This window comes from Pholis gunnellus (genome assembly GCF_910591455.1).
Source record: "Pholis gunnellus genome assembly, chromosome: 3".
In the NCBI taxonomy this organism is placed as follows: domain Eukaryota; kingdom Metazoa; phylum Chordata; class Actinopteri; order Perciformes; family Pholidae; genus Pholis; species Pholis gunnellus.
This window is the reverse complement of record NC_136529.1, coordinates 15,285,527-15,308,462: the sequence shown is the minus strand read 5'-3', so window position 1 is coordinate 15,308,462 and position 22,936 is coordinate 15,285,527. Positions and strand designations below refer to the sequence as shown.

General features: G+C 38.6%; 1 protein-coding gene across 1 annotated transcript; it reads right to left on the bottom strand.

Moving 5' to 3' along the window:
• Positions 1 to 1,466: 1,466 nt before the first annotated feature.
• Positions 1,467 to 22,625, bottom strand: rad18 (RAD18 E3 ubiquitin protein ligase). The gene is made up of 13 exons (XM_079185926.1): positions 22,508 to 22,625; positions 21,463 to 21,541; positions 20,787 to 20,848; positions 20,522 to 20,592; positions 16,458 to 16,888; positions 15,446 to 15,545; positions 14,288 to 14,475; positions 13,837 to 13,907; positions 12,875 to 12,935; positions 8,057 to 8,188; positions 7,234 to 7,360; positions 5,637 to 5,681; positions 1,467 to 2,063 (listed from the first exon to the last, which is right to left on the bottom strand). The coding sequence occupies exons 1-13, from the start codon at positions 22,556 to 22,558 to the stop codon at positions 1,964 to 1,966; spliced, it is 1,518 nt and encodes a 505-aa protein (XP_079042052.1). The 5' UTR covers positions 22,559 to 22,625; the 3' UTR covers positions 1,467 to 1,963.
• Between the last annotated feature and the right edge of the window lie 311 nt (positions 22,626 to 22,936).

Here is a 22,936-nt window from a genome sequence, read left to right as displayed (position 1 = left end):
CGTTTTCCCTGAAATACATTTTAAAAAGTCGACGGTCAAACGGAACCTCTCCTCCACCAGAAAGACATCCAACCCTATTTCCCCATTAGTGTGGGCACCCCTTCAAGCTTGCCTCCGGCTAATTCCCGGATGAAGAGAAATTAGTCACTCCATTGGCAACTGTTTAAAGGGGGACCAAAATTATTTGAACCACAAGAGAGCTGTTAACATTGCTGCTATTTCGTCCTCGAGGCTGAGCCTAATGAGAGCTGTTGTCAGGGGCAGGGGAGTAGTTCATGCGGAACACTCGGCCCTGAGGGCGAGTCTTGTAGGTCTGAAACTCTGACTTCTGATTTCTCACCGTGACATTCACATTTGACATCCTTTCTTGGGCGGTTTGGACAGTTTCAAAAGGCTGTCACGGCTGTACGGGGCATTTGGAATATGAGTAAATGTAGGTGAGGACCAGGGTGAAAGGGCCGTCATGAATTATGAGATCCAAATTCTGTTTCACCTTGAGTTAGACAGATGATAAATATACCCTTCAACAGCCACCCAGACACGGACAAATAAGGTGACTGGGATTTCTATTGAAAGGGTGCAGTCCCTGTGGTTTTGGTGTGTGTATGGAATCAGTGATATCATTGCCTGCTTCACTGCATCCCAAATCAAGGCAAGGATCAGGAGGCACTCAAACCTCTCCTGTAGTTTCAGGCAGAAGTCCCCGCTGATTAAACCAGAGACAAACAGAATCATTGGATAGTAAAAAATAAGTAAGGATGCATAAGCATGTCAAGTTGTTATGAATCCAGCAATGTCCGTCAGTGTGTCCCTGCTTTGTCTGAGAGGAGAGGCAACAGAGTCAGAAGCACCATGTTTCGGACTGAAGGCGAGCTCTGTTTTCAATAAAGGTCTGCTCCCAAACGTGTTCCTGCTCACTCTCCCATACACGTATACATAAACAACACCACCACCCCGCCCCCCCCCTTCAGTGTTTACACTTTGGCTGCTTTGACCTGGGGTTTCCACAAGCATTGGGTTTCCTGAATTAAACCGACCCCGGTTACTTTTCTTTCAAAGAAAACAAATCAATTTGAAAGCTACAGATTTGTTGAATGCTTAGAAATTGCAAATGACAGAGAAAACCGACGCAACCGAGTTCCTAATCTGAGTCGGCCAAAATATCTGAGGGAAAATTTGAAGATGGAGGTGATAGGTTAGCAGTCGGACAGACATCAAGAAAAAAAAAAATAGGTGAATTTTTGGGTTTCAATAGATGTTCCAGCACAACCACAAAGTATAAAAGTGTAGCTTTGCACACATGTACAAAGTGCCAAAATCTATTTATGATGACATGCGCAGCTAATGTTGGAAGATAAGTCAATTATGTAACCAAAAGAGTGTTCAAATACAAATCTATTAAATGCTGTTACAGGTTTATTTCAGTTTAAACAGAATATTACATTGGACCATATAACACGGTATAAAGAAGAAGAAGAAAAAAAATAAGATTAAGAAAAGAAAAACAATAGAATGTGAATTAAAATTACAATAGAATACTATATAGTGACGGGAACACTGGTTACAAGTAGAAATGATGTTAACTTCTGCTTATGTCTATAAACAAAAAGTAAAAATGTATCAAATTTTTACACGCAGAAACTAAATCTTTACGACATTTAATAGTGTTTGAATAAATTCCAGTATTGATGTTATAGCCTCCATACTCTTCGAGTAACATGAAGAAATGTTGGGGTTCACAGCTCATCATGGACGACAAGACCACAAAGTATTTTAAAATACTAAATGTATTCCAACCATGACACATATTGCAAAGTACAACTTCAGAAAAAGAAATGCTGGACAGGAATGTGCATAAAGATCACTTCTTGTTATGCTTGAACTTCAGAAGTCAGTTTATTGGTATGGATCTGGTTGGTAAGAGATCTTACTCTCTCTATCTTCCCTTTCCCTCCATCAATCCTTACGTCTTGCGCCGTCGTTTTCCACTGACGAGTGATGAAGCCGTTTTGTCTCTCTTCATGCTGGATGTTCGCGTTTGGACTGAGGTCTTCTCTGTGTCTCTATGAAAGATCAATTTCAGAGATGACCTTTTAGTCTTTTGAGAATGGAGAATATCAGAAATGTGCAAAACTAAGGTTACGGTGATTAAGGCGTTATCATTGGCTAACTTCTGCTTAACATTTTGCCGTACACTAGCTGCTTGGTATCTACACACAAACAACCAAACCAAAAAAAAGAAGAAGATTCCAGCAGTTAATTATCTACCGACTACGATGCTCATTTCTGGAATATGCATGAGTTTTGGGCCCCAGAGCCATAAAGACCACACGTTATTATCATCAATAGTCTTATTAAAATTGCCTTCCTCCCTCCTGCCATCCTTGGTGTATATCTTGAGAAAACATTTGAGACGGTAGGGAAAAGCTTAGGATTTAATCACAACTAAGATTTCTTTTTTTTTTCTAGTCTACATGGTTACTTAAACTATTACGATCTCGCTGGATCAAGTCTACCACAATAGTCATAATGTATGTGGTAAATGAGAAAATACAATGTATGACTGTTTTCCACTAGTTGCCTCTATGTAACTAGCAGTTTATACAGTCAATTAACAAGCCCCTTGACTTTGAGATACTACATGCAGACTGCAATCATCTGACGGGAATGGAGGCAGGTGCATAGCCTGAGTGCATTCGTACTTGATTATCATGCTGCTGAAGTGAGAGTAAATTTATTTTGACTCAACAGGCTGCTTGACACCCCTCCAGCAAATGCATTACACCAGAAAAAAAATCCCGTAGATAAAACATTGTGTGTCCAATTAAAAAAGGACAAATCAACACAAAGCTCTTAGTCCACCCAGCACAGAGACAGGAAACACTATTCTATTTTGGGACTCACTCTCCCTTGTACAAGTGCAAAGTCAATTGTTAGGTCTAACTAGCTCGACTTAAGATGGGCAGACGAGAGTTTTCCTGGCTCAATATGAGGCATATGTGCACACACATACATGTGTACTGCCCTGGACCATGTATGGTCAATGTACTAAAGGTCAGTGGTGTAGGTTTATTAAAAATATTTACTACTACTACTTTATATGCTTACATTTTACCAGTGTAAACGTAGTACAAGACGGCACACATGTTCAAAAACTGGTGATACAAAACTATATAAAAGCATCAGAATACATTACCAATGATTAACTTGCCGGCTTTCCAGGCCGAAACACTGTGGCACATGTTAAGCATTGTAAAGCAGTGACGGGCATTAGCGTTTATAGGGCCGGCTCCTGCTTTGCCACTTTGTTTCTTCCCTTAAAAGGTCACTCGGACACAACATGTAAAGTACAAACGTACTGCGGCAATATTAAAAACAAGCTCACTTCAGTCTCTGCTGGTGCCTCATTGAAAATGGCTGCCCAGGTGAAAGGAAGTCTTGGGAAGGAGTTTGTTTGAATTTAAGTCTTGAATTTAAGAAAACAACTACTTTCACATTTAGCACCTTTAAAGTAAACACAATTTTCAATCAGGACAATCTAATCTGTGCTTTTCCTTCAGAAACACTAAACAATTCTGTTTTTGTTCTGACAGAACCCTCACTGTTGTCAGAGGAACACAACATATGCTTTTTCCCCCCATTATGGATTACTTTCTGCCAAATCAATATGTCTTGCTACAGTGTTAGCTCTGGTGGGCTCCACAGCTCATTATGTAGTTTTGGTGGCGATCTCTCCATAAGAAGTGTTCAGATAACATGAACCCACAGTATCTTCCATGTGGAACCACTTACAGCTTCACATGAAGGGCTCTCTTTGGCTGATTATACTACAGATATATATATATATATATATATTACCCTCCAGCCAGCGACAAGGTCCTCTGGCTTTTCATCTCGACTAGATGGAGAGGAAAAACAAAATTCCAACAATGGAATTTGGGTCAGAAGTCCACATGTGGGGAGGCTAGGGATTACTTATAAACAGGCAATTGGCCTCTGTGCAACGTGTGGATCAGGACTAAAACAATCAACAGTTACACTGCCATCACTGCCAGAGTCTAAAAAAGGCTGGTGGATGGAGATACAGCCTCACCTGATGGAAAGAACATTTTGTTTCATACTTTTTACAAGCACAGAAGATACCAGAAGAGCACACACAGTGTCAACTGGTTGGGAATACTAAAACACATTTAGAATCATTCACATTAGTTTGTTATTTGTACTTGTCTCACCAAAGACAAGGGCTAGTTTAGTAGCACAAGGCGACGCCACCAGCAAAAAGGAGAGGGAGAGAAGACGCAATGCTACGTAGGCAATGTGACACCGGAATGCTTCACTGTCTTTGTGAGCAGTTCGCAAGTAAATGAGAATCAGGTCACTACAGTTGTTTATGCGAGTCCTCTGGGGTGAAGAGATATGTGCCGTTTGTCTTATTGCACTGTCAAAATAATGACAGCAGCAACAGCCCAGTATGTGGCAGTAAATACTCGAGAAAAAGAAAAGAGGATACAACTGAATACAGAAAGCAGCCTTCCCAATACTAATCTCAATATTCAGAATACTTGTCACTGCAATAATTGGTTTGAAATATGACCACCACTGACCCTGGACAATAAACATCTGTTGCTGACATACCGTATAATTGGATAAAATCATCTTTCCTGGCATGTTAAGTTGTCCAAACAATCACCAATAGCTCAGGGACTAGAATAAATATCCGCTATTTGCCAACAATTTGTTGACAAGAGTGCTATCTTGCTGCCTCTGATAACAAGTGAAGATCCCAAATTCAAGGACAAGCATCATATTACACAGAGGAGAGTAACCTGTCCAACCTTAAGCTGAGTGAGAGGCTCAGCCGCAGTACAGCGGCTTAGCTGCTCTTCTTGTTGTTGTAGAAGAGGGATTTTAAAAAGGTAGGATTTTCATTCTTAACTGATAGAAGGGCATGGCATGTTATTTATCTATATCGCTCTACTCTGCCTCATTACCTCTGCTCTCTGGACTCCTATAAACACAGTACTGACAATGTCAGGTCGCAGGGAGTTTTAACATTCTTCATGGACAAACTGGTTTCAAATACTATGCTCCTCACTAGAGCTGCAACGGTTGATCGATTACTGATTAGTTGTCAACTTTTTAATTAATAATCAAATATTTTGATAATCGATTAATTGGTTTGAGAATTATTTTAGGAAAATTCTCTGATTCCAGCTTCTTAAATGTGAATAGTTTCTGTTTCTTTACTCCTCTAAGACAGTAGACTGAATAACTTTGAATTGTGGGAAACACTGAACAACATTTTCTGACATTGTACACACCAAACAACTAAAAAAAACAATAAACATAGTCATTAGAAAATACATTTTTTAAAGGCAATACTCAAGTATTTGCAGTTCCGCTTGTTATCGTTTTCTAAATGTAAAACTAATGTAACTCAAGGTGTGAATTTTCTGTGTGTCAAGACAATCCTGACAACAGTGTGCTGACATCCAATCTGTGCATAAATACAAATGTGCAATTACTTGTAATGGCAAAAAGATTACGTAGCATTTGTAGCATTAGTGGCTGGCACAGTAAAAACTGAAATCACAAAACGTTTCTTGATCGTAGAAAATGACAGCAGAACCACTTACTCGGGGTGTCTGGCAGGCTCTGGACCAAAGATGTCTGAAATAGAACTGCAATGGAAAAGAGGGAGTGAAAAGAAGAAAAGAAGGTCATTAACAAAGTTGTACTGATATAGAGTATTTTCTGTTTCAATAAACATCATATTGCATTAGTTTAGTCCCAAGTAACAGCCATAAAAGTGAGATATTTCTAATTATACGGTGATGCTCTGAAAACTATGAGTGGTACCAATTTTCTTTCAACTTGTTTGTTTTGAGCAGGTGTTTTCACTGTATTACACTTTGTGTAGACCAAACTGTCAGCCTGCCATGGACTAGATAAACATACCACCGAAAACATGGTCAGAGATGTTACTTCAAAGTGAGTAAAAATGAGATATGATTGTTCACACTACCAAGAGGCTTTAGTTGATTGAGGCAGAGTTGTCGTACTCGAGAACGGTCTTGGTCTCAAGAGCACTTTTTGAAGGTCTTATCTCGGTCCCCATCAAAAAGAAACCTGCAGACTTTATTTCTACTGCCTGTGTGTTAATATATTTGTTAACATCATTACTGTGATTTGATGGTAAACCTCCTGCTTTTAATGCGACCAATAATTGAACTCGTTTTGATACTGTTTGATACTCTTCCCTTCCCAACCACTCCTTGAAAGTGAATGCAGGAGACATGAGGCTGTCAGGGAGGACATGTCCGCCAAATCTTTGTTAATACAATTTGGCTACTAAAATGAGACCAAGAGTGCATCTGCAAAACAGCGTCCACAAGAAAACACAAAGCAAGTATGTAAACGCTGACAGACGGCTGGAACCGAATCAAACTTTTGTCATCGTTTTTATTTTGTTCCTCATAGAAAACAAACATTGTTCTTTCCCTATGCCTCAATTACACAACATGATGCTGTGCTGAAATGATTTGGCCCATTTACTGTAAAGCTGGTCTCATTGCTGTCAATACACTACAGGTAACAACATGACAAAGTTGTTCTGTAGCTTTCTTTTTATTTCATATACAAACTCGTGTAGACTGTTCAGATGGTTCAAACTACCCTGGCAAAAACATATAGCTTATGGCTGGAGTTCTCTTGTTACAATCACCTCTGTATACCAAGGTTCATGGGCTATTGCTGGCTAGCAATCTTGCAACATAGGACAGAAATGCCAATAAAATGACAGTTTCTGTGCATTTCTAAGTGAAAGATGAAAGGAAATTAAATTAATTCTGCTTTTAAAAGACGTGTAAAGACATAATTTATTCATACGTCGTCACAAATGGTGACAAGACACGAGTTTGCTGCCAAAAGAATGAGAAATTCATTGGAATGGGGACTAAAATAGACAAACTGCACTGGATAAAAACACTTAAAACTCCAGCAAATATAACAAGGTGTTGCACCATCATACAAAACAACAGTAGAGTTAAAAGCAGATTGCCACACACATTGTCACTGTGAAATTACAGTTGGATACATTCAAACTGTAGAAAAGTAGTAAAAAATAAGGATCCGACTCATCTGTAGCATGAAAAAGACCAAACCTTGACAAGAAGCGTTGAGGGTGTGACCTCCAGTAAGTGAATCAGGATGTGTCCATTATCTCGGGCTCACCTGCTGATGGACACGTCACTATAGGTGGGGCTGGATGACAATTCAATCCTTCTCGCAGATGGCTCCGCGTCAGATTCACTGTCTTCTACCTTCATCACTGAGCAGCTTTTTGGTTCTGCAGCTTGATCTAGAGGAGGCACACATACATAGTCCATCATTGTGTCAGACTCTGCTCATGGAGAATTAAACGGTGGAGAAATTACCTGTCAAAAGGGGTGTGCATAAAATCAGAAGTAGATTTAAGGTCTTGTTGGTACTATTACATATCTGTAGCCTCGCACACCTGTCATGGAATTTGTTGTGCCTTTTTCCAATTTGTATATAGCATAGTATATATTAATTAAATAGGTTAGTCCCACTTATTTAAAATCTGCAATAACGTTGGCCAGTAGGGCACAGTGGAAACAAGTTGACATATCACCTTTTAAGTTGAATATAAAGTGCTGTTACCAACACATGAAATAATCCAAAAACTGTCCCCAACTTTTCCCATCTATCATTCCTTCTCTGCACTTCCTCTGTAACATTTGGTTAATTGTTCTCAACTTGTTCCCAAAACACATGAAATGACTCGAACATTGATTACCGTTATTGACACATCTTCATCCACCCTTGCCCATAACCAGCAGGGTGTCACGATAACCCCATTAAGCTGCATCCCATGATTCATTTTGTTAAGAATGAACACATTTTCCACAGAGTAAGCGATGCCGTTACCATGGGGTTCAGGTGACTTATGCTAAAGAATACTAGACATATTTTAACATCTCCTGTGGCTAGAGTACATTTTACTCCTTGAGAAAGGTATGGAGTGCTGCAGTACCTGCAGAGTGTGTTTTCTGTGCATCCTCGTCTTCCACAATGACTTTGTGTTTGACACGAGTCTGCCCGGGGGTTTCTAGACGACACCGAACATGGGCAATCAGGCGGGAAAACTCACTGTTGTGCTTCTTCCCTGCAGGCAAAATAGAATATATGATGGAATAGTTTTAAATAAAAGGACATCATTTTTAATTATGCAGCAGTATCTGAGGTACAGAGGGCTAGTCAATGATCTTAATGCAACACTATCTCATCATTTATGGTCAGGGTCATTAAAAATGTTGAGCTGACAGCCCACCTAGTCGTGAATTAAAGAAAATAATACAAAGAAATAACTAGCCACAAATAGGCTACTGTGGAAAATGTTGTTTGGGATTACCATGAATTAAAATGTATATTGAATGCGGACTCATTTTTCTTTGTGAGACAACATCTGTAACGCATCAGGCCGATCACTCATACTTTGACTTGGAAATGACAAGTTACAACCTTGAAAGGTTGAATCTATTTGAGAAATACAAGGTTTTATTCTGTATTTAAAGCGTACCACCACAGATGCAAGGTCCAAGATGTCTGTGGCAACAAAATCCCTAAATTACATTGGTGTAGGCCAAACAGTCACGGAAAACACGTTATAACTGCCTGTGAACAGACGCAGGCAAAAAGAAGAATTGAATCACTTCCTACATAAGCATCTGCACATCCGTGATGTTCATATAAACAAAGACAGGAGAACAGAGAATACTGCAATTAACACTCGTGTGATCTACACAAGGAACAACTCTACTACCTCAGACTTGTCACTGATATCTTCAGGAGCAAAAGGAGTACTTTATTCTCACACAGAAATTAGCCAATTCATTTGCAAAGCTTTACCCGTGTGTGGCTCCTAATACACAGTACATATGTAGTATTGTTTTTTTTTTTTGTTTACAGGCTTGTAAGAATTAGACAGTTGTGCATTTTGTGGGTTACAAGTTATGGTAACATTTCATGCACCAGGTTAATTTTACAGACATGAGGGAATTCAGCAACACTAGTACACACAGCTTTACAGTGGACTCCATCAGGCATTGCAAAATGCAAAGGGTTAACATTGCATTTTTAACATTGCCAGATAGTGGATAAACTATAACAAACCTCTCGGGCTGGTCTCCCAAAGCAGGATTTCTAGGATTTTCCCTTTGCTGCTATTCTGGGTTCTAAGATTTTTTTCTCAATAACCAGCTGCTGATTGTATTATTAACAAAAGAATATGTCATATTAAAGGCTGCAAGCCACCGGTGGATTCGGTGTGTGCTCCTTTCACCTTCTTGTCTGCTCATTCACCATTTTCAATGCTGCCGGAGTGAGTCATCCACATCCTCCCCTGATAAATCAAGAGGTTATCACAGCAGTGCAGCTATTTATAGACCCTACCTACTGTGAGTCACAACCCTTTTTCAACCAATTTTAAAGTTAGCATTGCAGAGTTATTTCCAACAAGCTTTTTATCTCGTTCAACCCTGACAACACCACTTTGGATAATGTTCCCTAATGCTGCTGTTTTTGCTTGACCTCTGCCCTTTAAGATAAAAACACAGACCTGGTCTACAGTGGACTTCTGAGCCTTCTTATGTCTGTATGAGTGATTGAGTGATTATCTACAGTATGAGCTCATATCGAATGGAATAACAAAATCTTAGATGGACACTTAAATAGCCGCGTAACCCTACATATCATATGACAAAAATGTCTTCAGAAACAGTTTCACTCAGGCAAAAATCTCATCAATTTTTAATATTTCCATTCCGCCCCTTGCTGCTAAATTACTGACTGGAGACGCAGCGCTGCTTGTTTCTGTTGCTGGTAATGTGTTGTGAAAGGTATACAGGGCGAGCTGGTAGTGGCTGGCTTCTAGACAGAATAAAGTAAGTTTGATATTACCGCTGGGCGACACCTTGAATATGCAAAATCGTAATGACTTTGTTGGAGACTTGTAAATATTACTTTTACAGTTTCCAAAAGAACAGTGTCAACTTCTCCACTGCTTAACCACGCAACAATAACAAAGATTAGACAAAAATGATCTCATGCAGATGGATTTAGATCTCAAACGGATTTTCTACTGAATTGGCAGCCGAGAGATGGAAAAAATAAATGCATTGAATGGTCTAAAAGCCTTTGCTTTGGAAATTGTCATTATAAGCTGTCATTAAGATGCCCAAAGCATATCTAATCTTTAGGCATTTTCTACCGACAAGACCTCTAAATCCTTCCTAGATCAAGCTTGTGTCCTGCATTGTAGGGTTGTACTGAACATCTTCTGTTAGGGTTTTCAAATAAAGGGTTCCTCTATAGTTCAACATATTTTACAACCTAAATTATGGATTTTTGTTATTGTGGTTACATAAATGTAATTGATGGTGCTGTTAGATTGCTGCCAGAGCACCGTGTTAAATATAGGTGGGTGTCTCCCTTTGAGTGCAGCAAGTGCCAACGAATATGGATGGAAGCAGAACACTTTTTTTTAAAAACGTTTAAAAATAAATAAATTATTACATCTATCAATTTTGACTTTCGGACCTTTACAACGCTCTAGTTATTTATAATGTTTGGATCACATAAGTTGGAAATACTATTAATGTTAGTGGAGGCTGACTTTTATCTGCAAATGTGGAGAAATCTTGGGTTCAACCAGAACAAAAAGACATGAAAAATAATAAGAAGCTGCGCAGAATTCAAATGTTGATTTGGAACTCAAACGTCAAAGTTATGAATGAAGCTTCAAAGCTTTGATCTCTTCAGCCTTCGAGTTTTGCCATTTGATAGTTTGAGGTATTCTTACAGAAGATTCAAATCATCAAAAAGGATTAACGACAGCATTTCAAAGCAGATGTGGCGTAACCCAACCTGAATTAAAGACCACCTTCGCCAAGGTACAAAAAATGAATACACTTTTATAGAATAAAAAATAACCTTCAGATAAGTAGAAAAAAGGAAGTATTATAATAAAACCTTTGTCAAGAAATCTCCCGAGGGAAACTCTGATCAAATCTAAGAAACTGCCTTGAATTCCTGTTATTGTCTCATGAGCAAGGTTTATTCGTATAACACCTCGTATAACATATCAAACACAGAAACAGAGCCCTGCATAAGACATAGAATAAACATAAGGTAATGAAGAGGAAAATATATAGTGCTTGTAGTTTCAAAGAAGTTGCAATAGGTAGATGGAGTTAGTGCAATAGATGATTCATTTTGAATGATGCAACGTTTGTGCATGCACTGTGATTCTGTATATCTGATTACTTTAATACAGTCCTTATTAAAGTTCTGTATGAAATATCCCTCTTTGAAATGAGTCAATATCGAGATAAACTGTATAACAAAAGGTATTGTTCTAGCAATGCTGTCCTGACCTTATTGATAAATAGATGTGTTGCATTGCCTGCTTATATTGACCAGCCTTATCTTTAAAAGTGGTGAACTCAATATGATTCACAGCTCCAACAGGAGAACTCAATAGAGTAGACCTCCTAAAGCTAGGGTTGGTAAGCTTAAGCTTAAAAAGCTAGCAAATGTAATTTTCTTTAATTATCCAACCGAAAAACCAAGTCCCAGTGTTGCAAACTCTTTTCCAGTGAAAGTATCTTGCAGCAATAGCGCCGAAAGTCAATAAATCTAGTGAGAAAGTCACCAAATCAGCAACACTGAAATCCCATCCCTTTATCCCTCAAAAGCCACTCCCCCACAATTATCAATATGAACGTATACAATGAACATAACTATTGTTAGTACTCATAGCCGTCAAGATAGCAGCTTGTGGAAGACTTGGGTGACGCGCAATAAGTGCACAGGCAGGTAGACAGGCAGGTAGACAGGCAGGTAGACAGGCGGGTAGACAGGCAGGCTTATTATAGTCCTGCGACGGCCACAGATACCTGACCTTTTATTTTTTGTGGCAGAGCACTCTATTTATTGATGGCTGTCGGTATGTAATGGCAAAAAATGTTTTTGAAGAAGATTACCAACCCAGACCAAAATGTTTTTCAGCATTAGTTTTCTTAAGTGCGAAAAAATAACTGTCAGTTAAAAAGGAGAAAGAAACATTACAAATCATTTCAGTGAAAACTAAATTGGTCAATTCATATCGAGTTCAAAACAAATTCATACTTTGGAAAAAGGTGGTCTGTCTCTCTGAGATAACATTTTGCCTTTTTTTGTCTGATGCGTCTTTTTCTACAGAAGACAGCATTCATATATTTGTGTAACTGAACCACACAGTTGGGCCACACGGCTACTAGGCACTGGAAGTCATAGTATCATCGATACACGTTTTCCTCAGAGATGAGATGAATGCCAAAAGATTTAAACAGTTTTTATCAAACAAAGTTGATCATCATAAAATTTGTTTTCCAATAGTAAACAATGTTGGCTTTAAAACGTATGTATCCTCAGACAATATGATATTAGTGAGTACCCTGGCTATGCATAGAGAAGAGGGAACATTTTACATAATGTTGCAATTTCACTGACAGCATTTAGTTTAATATGTTGTAATTTGGGATAATGTAATAAATTATTTTGTTTATTTACTCTAGGTCTGTTGAATTTAGTTTGCACTTTCTGTACACTTGGCAGAGTCGTAGTGATATTATATTGCACTTGATATTTTTTAACCATTCCTTACATGCAGCCCCAGAACGTACATGCATATTTTAACAGAACATGTAAAATCATGCAAAGCAGTTGAACTTTGTTCACAGATTTTAAGCTGCCAGCTTGACGAGTCAAACCCTGAGGTGTCAACAGATTCAAAGTAAAAAAATTCACTTACTATAATTTGAATGCACCTCATCAATCTCCTTTTCAGACTGATTCTTTGCGAAAACCATGACCTTTGAATTGACAAAAACATTCATTAGCATTAACCATATATATATATATATATATATTTATTAAAACTCCTCAGGGTACATTTGAGAGGAAAAAGTATCATGAGGCCCAAACGCACTGAAAGCGTCCGACGTGCACGTTTTGAAGTACACCTATTGTTTTAAATGGCCATGCACCTAATCCAACCTTGTTTCAATTTTGGAGAGTCAAATGAAGACCAAGCGATTAAAGCTGGGTTTTTTCTGCAGCCGCAAATCTTTCAGGGGAGAGCTGAAAGGAAGAAAATGCTAAAGATTTCTCCCCAGAGGACGATATTTTGTGAAAAAAGAAAACTGTATTCATTATTAATAATACTGCTACTGTCGCTTTCGCTGGTTCAAATGACAAACGACACTGGCGGTCGGTCCCATCAGCTACCACCGCTTAACGTTAACACCATTTGTGACTTGATCGCTGGTTTGTGTGCTCTCTGCAGGACAGTGTCTGTACTCAGCCAGGGATTGTTTATGAGGTAAGAGAAGCGTCACTCTGTAACACCACTGTACAACAGCGAGTGGACTAAGAGTTTTTGTATTCCCAAAAACTCCAAAGTGATAAGTCTTCCATCTAGACGATCGTGTGACGCCAATTTCACATTTTCTAGTTAAACGTTCACTCTTTCCAGATCAATGATTGAAAAGATAACGTATTAAGGGGTATCTGTAATATATAGAACCTTGCCTAAACAGCAACCGTTTCCTAAAATATTGCTGCTCCTGTGGTATCGGCATTTCAAATCTGAAACAGGAAACGGGAGCATCAATTGAGGTGCGTGAAATGAGACGCTACATTTATCACTTTCAGTGCGTTTGGGGCTGCACAATTCAAGCCCACAATATATCCCATTAAGCTGTTACTACACACGGGTTTGGCTTTCTCCTGCAGTCGATTCCTTATCTTCTCATTGGCCTCCAACTCTTTGGCAATATCTTCAGCTGTTGACAAGGAAAAAAAGTCTTTATTTGTCTTAAGATCACAAATATTGCCCATTAAATTCTGCAATTGAACAAAAAGGGTTTTGAGGCAAATCTTGGAAATACCAGTCAAAGAAAACCACAACCTGTGATACCAAATGTCTACATACATCATCAACATATGTTCTTGTCTCATAAAAATAGGATGTATGCCTCCACCAACAAGTTAAGAGGCCCTTTACATTCATGTCTGTCCAAAAGCCAATCCAAAATGTCTTCATCATTTTAGAAATTTGTGTTTAATGTTTAAAAATGTGTTTAGAAACAAATCTCAGATTTGATTTTACCCAGACTTTAAATACAGTATCGCCCCTATGGTGTAATGGACCAAATGCCCGTACCTGATTTGGGGACCAGGGAATCACACTGGGCATTGTATGTGTGGACAAACTCCTGGTGTCTTTTGATCAGCTGGTCTCGGGAACCCTGCATTGAGAGATGGCACTCCTTCAGCCTCCTCTTCAGCTCCTGCATTGAAAGCAGGTTGTACACAAGCTTCGTCATTGGACGCCTCGCATTGCCAATGGAGCTGCAACAGAGATGTTGAACAGAATATTTCAGTAATCACCTGATATAACGTGGGGCATTTTTGTGCTCAGCCGTAATAAACTTCTAAAACTATTCAACATGCGAGTCTGGGACATCATAAGCAGATGATTGATTAATGATATATAACCGATGGGAGTTGCCATTTGTCAGCTTGGTGGAGGAACACGCTCTGAGGTTCTTTCATATTCATACAAGGCCGTCAAATGTGTTATATTATATTGCATACTTTGTCTTCAATATAAGACATTAAGTGTAAATTATTAAGGTTGGTAGCAAGAGCAATCCTCTCCATGCAGGCTGACTACATAAGGCCAGAATATTAAAACCTCTGAATTTATCATTATGACGTCAGGGTGTACTTCAGATTAAGTATTTTGCCCAGCTACAAAAATGACCAATCCTTAACAGAACATCATATTTGCGAGAGAGGATCAGTCTCTCGAGTTATGTCACAGAACCGGTCTTCAGAAAGAGGAGGAGCCAGGTTGATGGTAATACTACAAATACAGTAATAAGTGCAATTGTATAGTTTCAGTAATTCTGTCATTTTAAGCAAACAAAAGTGCAATAACAGAGTAAATGACTTCAAGTTTCCAAGTAAAAATAATACACGGGCACTTTCAGAGGAAACTCTCTTCTCAGACGGTGGAAAGGACAGATAGCAGGAAAGGTGTGCATATAAAGTCAACTGATGGTGCATCCGACACACACCTCTCACAAATACTAGAAGCCAGAAAAAAATCAACCCTGAAAAAACTAAATCCAGTCCAAACAGTCACATGCCCCATAGATTGACAATTATTAACCGTTTTTTGTTAATTAATAGATTTGAATCCAATGATTAGGAAATCTATAAAGTGTCTTTTAGTTTTACTTATACCTCACTTCCCTATAGAGCATTATTGAGCAAGCAGCCTTTATTTAAGTGATCAGCTAAGTTGGTATTTTACCTCCTCAAGCTTTCCTTCTTCTCTCCTCTGGTAAGACACGTGTCCAGATGCTTGTTGATGAACTGCTGTGGTACACTGACAGAACACACAGGGCACTCCACTGCAAAAAAAAAAAAATGCACAAGGTATTATTTGCTGCTTACTTGAAAATAATACATTTTTGGTCCTATGTCACATTACATTTCCGTGCCAAACCATACCATTCCCCTCAATGCACTTAATAGGAAACAGTACAAATAAAGAGCTGATCCTAAACAAAATACCCACAATCTAAAATCAGCAACACTTACTGACCAACAGCAAGAAGTAAAACAATCTTTTGCTTAAAGACAATATGTTCACGGACTACTGTGAAAAGTATACCGAACATTTTCATGTTTCAGCTCGTGTCAGATCATGCATAGACTTGGTAATATGAGAACGTCCTTGAATGTCCCAGCAGGACGTTTTTACAACAGTTTCCTCTCACAACACACAACATAAAAATGACTTTTACACAACAATAAAGGTGGCTTATTGTTCACAGTGTAATGGATTTCCCATACCAAGCTAACTTCTAGATGTTTAAAACAGTTTTAGAGTTTCATCATGCATCCTTTCAGGGTGTCTTTCTGTTAAGTTTGGGGACACAAGAGAAGGTCCTAAACAGATTTCTGCTGGGATCACAACACACACAGAGGAAGAGCGACTTCATTCTCTGCTCAAGACATCATTACATAGCAAACACATGTTTGCTGCTATATTAATGTTCTGAATTTAGAATTTTGCATCTTTAAGACATCGAGATACCAAAAGGACGATACATACTGAAGATGATACTCTTCTTTTAAATTGCCCGAAAAGCTTAAGGTTGTGCCTGCTTCATAGACTAATAGAAAGAGATTGCCCTACGCAATTTTCAAAAGCTAACATGTGACAGATGAATGTGACCCATTCTGTCACCTTGTGAACATGAATCAGTGAGCTAATGGATGGATTCAGCGTTATTAACCTACAGGTAGAAGGGCTTCACCTTTGATTACGGGCTTCACGTCTTTTGATGGTGATGAGGAATGCGCCAACTCAACCCCGGTGCTCATACTGTGCGAGACTCCGGCTTCCCGTTTGACTGACATCAAACCCTGGATAGATGCCTCCTCCACATCCATCGGCTCTTCCTTCACAACCACTGGATGTTGATCAGTTGCTGAATGTAGGTCAGCGTCATTTGCATTGTGGGTGTGTGCAGTCTGTATTTTCCTCCGCTGAGCACACTGAGCTACAGAACTGTCTCGCTGGGTTTCCTTAGTGGGAGATGTTTTTGGCTTCTTTTGGAAAAAGTGACTCAAAACTGAGCTATTACACTTCTGGCCCATCTCTCTGGGAGTTTTGCATTTGACAGCTGAAGCTGGGGTCCTTGGCGATATTGGAGGAGTTTCAAAATGTTCTTTTGACAACTGCTGCCTGGAAAAAGAAAAAAGGGCATGTGAATTAAAACGTGTGTCAAAAACACAAATGTACAGTATACTTACATAAAGTATATTATGTCGTGTAAAGGACTTGTGGACCTCTTTAAAAAAAACATGTCGAGCCCATTAAAGAGAGAAGAGTCAATAAATACTGTAGACAGTAAAGTGAGCCCTTTGACGTTAAACTGCACCTGCTCAATTATCTCGCTCCTTTTCTGCGGAGCGAGAAAAAGTAGGCACTTTGGCTACAGTCTTGGAAATGTAGAAAGCAAACAAATTTCGGCTGGGCCATTACTTGGCAATAAAACAGGGAACCAATGAGGTGTGTAATGTTCCGCTTTCCATATCTAGAACTAATTTGTGCTTGCTGTCCCCATTAGAGCAGGTGCACACACTTGCCAAAGCCGCTTTGCACAAATCTCACATGGAAACACCTCCTCTTTCTCCCTGCAAAGATCTGGAGGATATATGCTCCATTCGGTTTGTAACACAGCACACAGCCCTCAACTTGAATTTGGATTTTGTATTGCAGCAAATGTTTTGTAGTATATTTAGAGACGGTAGGCTGTTAAACACTATTTGGAGTACAAATGTACTATCATCCCTTCACATTAGAGCCATTAGTTTCTGCCCCAACTGTTTCTGCCTCATTTGAGCAAACAGGTTTTTCCTCAAATGGTTCTAAATACTACTGTAGCTCAGCAGTTTACAGGCTGTTGCCATAGAGAAGACACCTGCCAGAAGAGCTATGTGAGAGATTCAGTACATATTTAAAATCAGTAGCACACATTACATCATAGTTACAACGGGACTCATTCGTCACCAAAGTAATTCAATTTCAAGTAGTTTAAAAGTTACTTTTCGTCCAGCAGTAAATAAGAAGAAATCTTTAAATAACATTATCTGCCTGATACTAGGCAGATTATGTAAAAATCAATAGAAACATTTAACAGATTCGAGTACCTATTCCATTGTTTCTGTGAGTGAGGATGACATAGATACGGAAGTGTTTTCAGTGACTGCAAACCGAGGCTTTTAAAGGTTGGTAGAGTAAGGGCACAAAAATAATCATGTAAAATTGGTTACAAAAAATATAAAGATCAGAAAAACATCAATATTCACTATTTGAGAGGCACAGGCGTTTAGGCATTTTGCTTGAAACTACATTGATCTTCCCGGTCTAAACCTGTAGTAACCAAAGCAGGTCAATACCATCTACTTAATTTACACACACTTAATTGAACTTAAATTGGCCTATCATATTGATTTCCTCTACAACGTGAAGAATAATCTGTTACAATTACAACTGGGTTGTAAGTGCAAAGATAGCTGCCTACGAGGGCAGTTTGCACCAGATGTTAGTGACCTTAAACACAAACGATTGTTGACCCCCACTCCTCTCAACACCCTCCTCCAATTACAATTCCATGTGATTAATTTGTCCAAATTTCTCACAATATCTCAATAATAATTTTAAAAATGTAATTTAAATATGCAGTATTTGAATGACAACAAATGGAGTCAAACAAAAAGAGCCATAGACTGCACAGCTGTTCAGAAGTATGAAGACACTGGCCCATTACAAAAGGAAAACTGCTGAGTTCAAGGAAACAACATGTACTGTAAGGCAATTGTGCTTTTGGTGAGTAAATAAATGAAATAACAGTGTCTGATGCTAAAGTACAACCTTCACTTCTACCTCATTAAATGAGTTCATTGAGTCAGAGGAGAGACTACGAGGTAGCTTGTTACTGTGATAACATTCAGTAGACGTGTGGCACTGCAATAATCGCTGTGGTTGGCTATAGAAATAGGCCTCTAGTTGAATTGCACTAAATTAAAGCCATTGGCAAAAAGCCACCCAATGCAGTTTTCCAGTACGTTTCACAATGAAAAATGTAAGTGGTCCAATGAAAGAAGCTATCCAAAAACCCTTCTGAAGCAGAAAACATAGCAACGACATGGACAGATGCTAGAGAAATCTACACATTCTTCCCTGTATGAGTTTGTGCAAAAGCCAAATATGTGAAAGAAATGGTCTTTAAATGTGGTACATTTATTCCAGAGCAAATAAACTATTCCTAAATTGGTCGAGACAGGTGTATTGCGATATAGCTACAACGTTCTCAGGCAACGTCAAGGGATCCCATTTTTCAGACGCTCAATGCTACACAACAGGAAATTAAAACCCAAAGGAAAGAGCAGCTGCGTAAGCGACTCATTTATAACAGTGACGACAATCAGACAATCAGAAGGTCTACAGTTCGAAGAGAGACCTTTCACAGATGATAACATTGACATGATTGATGGAAAGGAGGAACTTACTGACCGATAACAGCATTCAGACATTATAACGAGATTAGCTCGGTCAATTCTGTCAATTTTAGCTCGAGTTGTTTCTTTTGTTTTTTTTCAGGGGCAATGCCCACTGATGAACAGAAAAGGAGCCGGTTTGTCAAACAGGCTTATTTTCAGCTTTTTTTTTACCTCAACAGATGCTATAACGCACACAAAAACATGGATCACTCATAAAACTCTGTTCATAGACAAGACCTCCTTAAGGAGATGTCTTTTGTGTTATCTTTTCACTGGAAAATAAAGAGAGTAACATGGGTACAGAGTGAGGATTACAGGATGAGAAAGAGAGTATGACCCTAGACCAGCAGGGATAAATAATCCCAGGGGTTGGGGTGACCTTCTGATACTGATATTGCACATTTATCAACATTTATCAGTCTGCCTCAGACAAACCAAATAGTGCAAGCATGTGACTAGTTGCACCATGTGTTCAAGTTAAAGGAATTGTTTTCCTACACTGTGATAATTGTCACTGGAGGAAAAAACGAAAATGTAAAAAGGACCAATTCATTTCCTTGAGACCGGCTTTGGCCACTTAGGCCCTCATCCTGCCGTAATGAAAAAAGATCAGCCCCAGAGCTACACAACACACGTACAAGTGCAATATAAGGATGACCGTGAATGACCTTAGCTGATGAAAACAAAATCCCCATTTGATTTACAGAAAATCCTTAAATAAAAAGTAGATTACTAGAAGGCAATTACAATTGTTTCCCTAATGCTGATAAATTGCTAAAAACTGAAATTGGTTCCCTTGTGGACATACTGTAAACTTTTCAATAACAATAGGATCTCTTGAAATCGTTTAATAATCGTTTTTCTTGTCAGTTCTTAGAACCGTGCCGATACAAACTGGAGGGATGCTCAGGAGAGGCACCTGTGCCCTTGGTAAAGAGCTTTTATGTGGATTGTAGAGTAAGATGTATTTCCTGATCTGCCATTTTCATAATTCTGTCTGTGGGCAAAATAATTACACTAAATGTTTGCTGTATATGGGTGTATTAAAATAAATTGCTTATATCTTTGTTCTGCATCTGAGCTGGTGTGGAGAAGGCCAGAAAAACACGATAAATAAGTGCCATTGCTCACTAAGGACCAAATAAACAGTAACTTATTGACTCGTGATTTGTTAATATGGACACATGTGGTAAGGACAGTATTCTGTTTTAAATCTTCACTGCTCGTCATGATGGCAGTACCCTGAATTCAAAACCAATACCAAAGCAGGTTTTGTTTACTGGTAACCATTTATAATGCATTGTGTGGTTACCTTGCAGCTTGAAAGTTTACGACCAAGTCATCCAATAAACGGTTGGTTCTTAACTCTTGTTCAGTTGCTTGCTGAAAGAAAGAGAGGCGAGGTATGAAGGATCCTGTCTCCTTTATCAAATTAATACAATTAATTACAGACGATAACATGCAATTGTGAAAGACAATGACCTGTAATTGAGTCATCTATATTGAGGTAATGACCCTGATGATTATGCAAATTACTTGGGGGCATGATTACACATTCAAGTCAAGTTTATACTTACTGTATTGCAAACTGGACACTGCAATTTATAGCAAAGAAATTTTCTGATGCACAAGGAGCAAACTGTAAAATGAAACGCAAACAAAATGCATGTTATACATCATTTTGTTAGCCAACAGGTAGAGGAATTACTTTTTTCAGTGATAATTTGGTCTGAACAATACACATAAAAAGGTTCTCTGTAGTGCACAACTGTATTCAATCCACATTTGAGGAGTCTGATGGTGCACTCACATACATCACAGAGCTAAATTATGGAGCAAATGAGAATGCCACGTCTTTGGACACAAATAAATGCAGACAAAGATGGATTCACCTAAAATAACTTAAGCTTAAGCAGGGAACTCACTCTTTGTTATTACTGTCAAGACAACAGCAGAATCCAGAGGGACAGAAAGTCATGATGACTACTGAATGATTCTTTTGCTCATCATAAAAACAATACCAAAGATTACATACACTATATCTGTAGAAGTAAGACACAAACACACACAGCAAAAACATGCCATTCATTTGAAAAGACACCAATTCTCATTCAAATGTTCACCTCTTACTGCTTTGAAATTACTTTCAGAAGGACAATTTTTTTTCAAAAGGAATTTGTTGTAAATGATTTGCTTCTAATTAAAATAATAATCACCATAGCTATCTTAGAAGCTGCTCTACTTGTTACTTACAGTTGTGAGAGCATTTAGTCATCATTGAAATATTTAGAAAGTCGAAGCAAATGGGACATCGAAGCAGGGCATCAACATTCTGCAGATGAGAAAAAAACCACAGTGAACACTAATAAACCCACAGGGAACACTAATAAAACAGCTCAACTATTAGTTATTTACCAGTAACCAAAAATGATACAAAAAAAACTGTCAACAATACATTTTACATCTATAGGAAACATAGCAGGCTGGAATGCTACAAATCAAAGTCGGTGATTTCCCTTTAAGGAGATTGGGCTTGAAGTCTGCGAGGAGTTTCAAACACATTCATGCAGAACTTCATCTGGAAGCCTTCCACACCGACAGCATAACTTACTGCACAAGTCTATGTTCTCTGGACAGTCACTTCAAACGCATCAACGGTTTATGATTTAATTAACAGCCAACTCACGTCATGTCGTCATATGTCTAACGTTATTGTGGTGTGTCTCACTGTCATAGTACATAGTGGACAGCCGACATAAGTCAGCGTCAATTTATGTGACCCCGTGCCAAGTATGTTTTTGGTATTTCTATGTTTTGGCAGGATGACGTTAGCATCAATACTTTTTGTGTTTCGTTTTAGCGATAACGTAAGTTAACCGATTAACGTTAACGTTAGATATTCTGTATGGACAGGGTTGGCTGTTAACAGTAGTTTTATGATCGAGATGAATGTTAACTGTAACGTTGGTTATTTACTTCATTAGTATAACGTTAACCTCAGTTGGCGTTAAATCAGAAATGAGTTTGTTGCATTGTACGTCAGCTATAAGGGAAGCTAATGTAACGTTAGCATCTGTTTAGTAAGTACTACAACTGTAGATCAAAGAACTGGATGATTAAGTTATATGTATTCAACTAAATGTCTTTATATTTGTAACGTAAACGTTACTCGTGAGGTAACGTTAGTTGGCATCCCATAGATGTAACGTCCTGTAACGTTAGCTGTGGGGGTTTCATTTAGCTAAGCGTTAATAGCTGCCATGTTAGCAACACGTTTTACAATAAATATACAACTTACTTTCAGACATGCAAAGCCAGGTGGTGAATCCGCTTCAATCTTTAGAGCCATGTCTGGGAAACAAAAGAGCAGCTCTTAGAGAAAATCACAAAACTTTTGTTTCAGTAATCAAAACTCAAAGTCCCGCTCATGTTGTTGCAGGACGCCACCTACGTCATTTGACGACTTCCGCTGAGTTGGAGGTCCAGATTCATAAACAAAGAAATAAAAGTTCTAGATCCGGTTCAATGGACGCACAACCACAAGTAATTGACTTACCACAAACTTCGTTCAGATTCTGTCTGTAGCTTTTCTATGTTTAAATGATAGCCTATGTTAAAAAATATTATTGTTATTGTAGGGTACCTACTTGTACAATAACAATAATACACTGTACTTTCTTTGATATGGCCTTTGAGGCATATCAGCATTTGTATTTTTTCAGTTTGT